The sequence below is a fragment of the Lontra canadensis genome, unplaced genomic scaffold (genome assembly GCF_010015895.1).
Source record: "Lontra canadensis isolate GAN:19392208 unplaced genomic scaffold, GSC_riverotter_1.0 scaffold142, whole genome shotgun sequence".
NCBI classification, from domain to species: Eukaryota; Metazoa; Chordata; class Mammalia; order Carnivora; family Mustelidae; genus Lontra; species Lontra canadensis.
In genome coordinates this window covers 2,913,580-2,916,893 of record NW_022631136.1, presented here as the reverse complement: position 1 = coordinate 2,916,893, position 3,314 = coordinate 2,913,580, and the positions used below count along the sequence as shown (strand labels likewise).

At 45.7% G+C, this 3,314-nt stretch overlaps 1 protein-coding gene across 1 annotated transcript; it reads right to left on the bottom strand.

Annotated features, from left to right (window-relative positions):
* Positions 1-310: 310 nt before the first annotated feature.
* On the bottom strand, positions 311-2,058 carry LOC116858788 (late cornified envelope protein 1A-like). Its single transcript, XM_032843692.1, has 2 exons — positions 1,980-2,058; positions 311-645 (listed from the first exon to the last, which is right to left on the bottom strand). The coding sequence occupies exons 1-2, from the start codon at positions 2,056-2,058 to the stop codon at positions 311-313; spliced, it is 414 nt and encodes a 137-aa protein (XP_032699583.1).
* Between the last annotated feature and the right edge of the window lie 1,256 nt (positions 2,059-3,314).

Sequence of the window (3,314 nt, the reverse complement as noted above, 5' to 3'; positions counted from 1 at the left end):
AAAAGAAAACAATGGTGACAAAAACAGGAAATGAAATCAGTCTATGCCAAGTTAGTGAGCAGATTCCATTTTATTGTTTCAAATCCAACAAAAGAATGCAAAAATATGTTTGCAGAGGGACATGAGGTCTATGCTTTGGGATTCCCAGGGCAGCCACAGATAGGGGGAAGGAGGTCAGGAAATGAGTTTAGAGAAATGTTTTTGGCTTGTAGAAACCAGGATAGAGGGATCCTCTGGCCAGAGCACAAGCTTTTGCTCAGATCTCTCCACCATTCAAGGAGGTCAGGGGAAGAGGGGATCAGAGTCCACTTCAGCAACAGCCTCCAGAGGACTGACTGCTGCCCCCTCCACAGCAGCTGGAGCCCCCTGAGGGCTGGCTGCAGCAGCCAGAGCTCTGGCATCTGTGACAGTGGGACCTGTGTCGTCTGTGGTGGCTCAGGCAGGAGCTGCCACCTCCAAAACTGCAGCAGCTTCTACCCCCGGAGCTGGAGCTGCAGCAGCCCCCAGAGCTGACACTGCAGCAAGAAGAGATTGAGGGGCACTTTGGGGGACACTTTGGAGGGCACTTCGGGGTGGGACACTTGGGAGGGGACTGGCACTGCTGCTGATTCTGCTGGTAGGACATCTCGCTGATGGAGTCGGAAGCTAAGAGAAAGTCATACAGTCAGATCCAGGATACAGAGCCTCCTGCCTCTCTCACCCTCTTAGTATCCCATATAATCATAGAAACATCACATAGAAACATCTCTATAATCCAACACATGATGGCTTTCCCATACTCTGGCACCATCTCTTTGGATTCTCAGGGGATCCTTGTAAGTCAGATTACGCACTTTTCTCCAGTATACAAGGTAATAAACTAAGACCAAACCACATTACTAAGCACATCCAAGGATCTGAAGACTTGTAAGTGAAGATGGAACTCGCTCCAACCATGCCCTCCAGATCTGAAGCTGTTCAACTAATAAGCCATATGAGGGGCTATTGTTTCTTTAAAGGAAACATACATTAAGTGTGCCTTTTGTCATAACTTCCAAGATGATTTTATTCTGTGAGGTCAGCATTGCAAAGGATCCTGGAGATGGCCTGCTTTAGTGAGCTCATGTTATTAAAGAAACTAATAAGCCTCTCAGCTCCTGAAAACCTGGGACTAGACCCCAGACCCCTGATCTCAGTCTGGAACCCAGGTCTCCTCTCCCCACTACCTCATGCTGATAGGTTGGCAGGGTGATTGTCAGGCTTGCATTATCCTCATCAACACAGGAAGTTAGCAAACACATTCCCAGACTCATGAATAGGCAGGTTTAACAAGCTTGGAAGAGCCTCAGGTCCCTGTCCACAACTCTCCTTTGCAGGGAGGAACAGGGCTGCATTTTCAAAGGTAAGGTCCCTCCTGAAACCCGTCAGAGGAGATCCCAGTGTCTGTGCTTCAGTGTCCCCATCTTGAGTGCCATGCCACACTGCAGATCCATTTGCTTTCTCCAGAGCACAAAGGCATAGCCATCTGGTTCTTCTCCCTATGGCCCCAGGTGGTGCCAAACTCCTGCCTGCACTCCTCCTCTGTTTCCCCTGCACTCTTCAAATCCTCCTCCTTTGACATAATGGATCATTTTCCCCAAAATCCCCACTGCATAAGACCCCCTGCTGCGATTTGAGTTCCCTCTGTGAAAAGCACTGGTCCGGGTCCCAGGGGACACTTACCGGTGCACAGGCAGCACTAGGTCACGAGCACCTCAGGAGACAAGTGCATGGAGGGGCTCTGGCACCAAGGCCCTTTTATCCTGGCCTTAGGCTCTGCCCTCAGCCTGTGAGACAGAGCCTGGGCATGAGGGGACCACCTCCTACCGCCCACATGGTCCTGTGACAGATAATGACTGGCAGCTCCTCCCCGCCTCCTTCTGTGGGGCTCATGGAAGTTGTTCCCAGCTAGGAATAGGGCTCCTTAGAAACAAGGAGTGACATGGTTGTAGAATATTTACTTTGATTTTCTGCCTCATTCTCTTTGGCAAGTGCCACCTGGAAGGCCTCATAGCTCCTGTTTTGGACCTTGGGCCCCATGGTCCCAAGTCCCTTTCTTTCCTTTCTTCTGCCAACATAAACTCAGTGGCTCTTGGCAGCCCATTTTGGACTATAATCTAGAGATACCTTCACACTTCGTTACTTATGCCCAAGTCTAAGCCATCATGCCAGGCTCTTAGAAGTCAGCAAACTTGTCTGGAGCCAAATCTGCCCCTCCATCTGCTTTGTATAGCCTGCAAACTAAGAATGTCTTTTCTTTTTTATTTTTAAGATTTTATTCATTTATTTGTCAGAGAGAGAGCACAAGCAGAGGGAGAGGCAGACAGAAGAAGAAGCCTTACAACTGAGCAAGGAGCCTGATGTGGGGCTCAGTCCCAGGACACTAGGATCATGACTCAAGCTGAAGGCAGATGTTTAACCAACTGAGACACCAAAGCGTCCCACCAAGAATGGTTTTATATGTTTAAATGTTGGGAAAAAAAATAAAAAAAGAATACTTCACTACACATGGGAATTATATTAAATTCAAATTTCATTGTTTCTAACATTTTAGTAGGAACGATCCATGCTTATTTCTTTATTATCTGTAGTTATTTTCACAGTACAATGGCAGAGTCGAGTAGCTGTTGAGTCAAAGATTTTATGGCTCCCAAAGCCTGAAATATTTAGCTGTTAGCCCTTTATTGAAAAATTTGCTGATCCCTGGTGTATCTCATTGCTTTTAAAAGCCTAGAATCAGACCTAGAATTCAATCCTTGTTCTGCCACCTGGTAGCTGTGCATCCTTGTGAAAGGTACATAGTGACTCTTTTTTTAGTTTTGTTTATCTGGCTACTCTATTATAAAGAATGAATAATGACAAAAACATCTCATAGGGAGGGCTGCATGGGTGGCTCAGTTGGTTAAGTGGACTTTTGACTTTGGCTCAGATCATGATCTCAGGGTCCAGGGATTGAGACCCTATGCAGCTCAGCAAGAGGTCTGTTTGAAGGTTCTCTCTCTGCCCCTCCACCACTCTCAAATAAACAAATAAATCTTAAAAATATCTCACAGTGATGTTGCTATATTGCTTCAGTCAGTAAGACAATGTAAAGAAATAGCCTGATAGAAAACCTGTAACATGGTAGACCCTCAAATAATAATAAATCTCCATATTCATAAATAAAAGAAAAACATATATCTTTTGTAAGTCATAGCTTCCTTCAAAGGAGGAGAAATCTGGACTTCAGTGTGTTTTTTTCCTCAAATTATCTACCATCTTTCTTTTTTCTCCTTTGTTATGCAAAATGTCTTTAT

Coding starts and splice junctions, on each gene's coding strand:
- LOC116858788 (XM_032843692.1), bottom strand. CDS start 2,058: ATGGGGCCCAAGGTCCAAAACAGGAGCTATGAGGCCTTCCAGGTGGCA. Junction 646..1,979: donor GAATGAGGCAGAAAATCAAA/GTAAATATTCTA, acceptor ACTTTCTCTTAG/CTTCCGACTCCATCAGCGAG.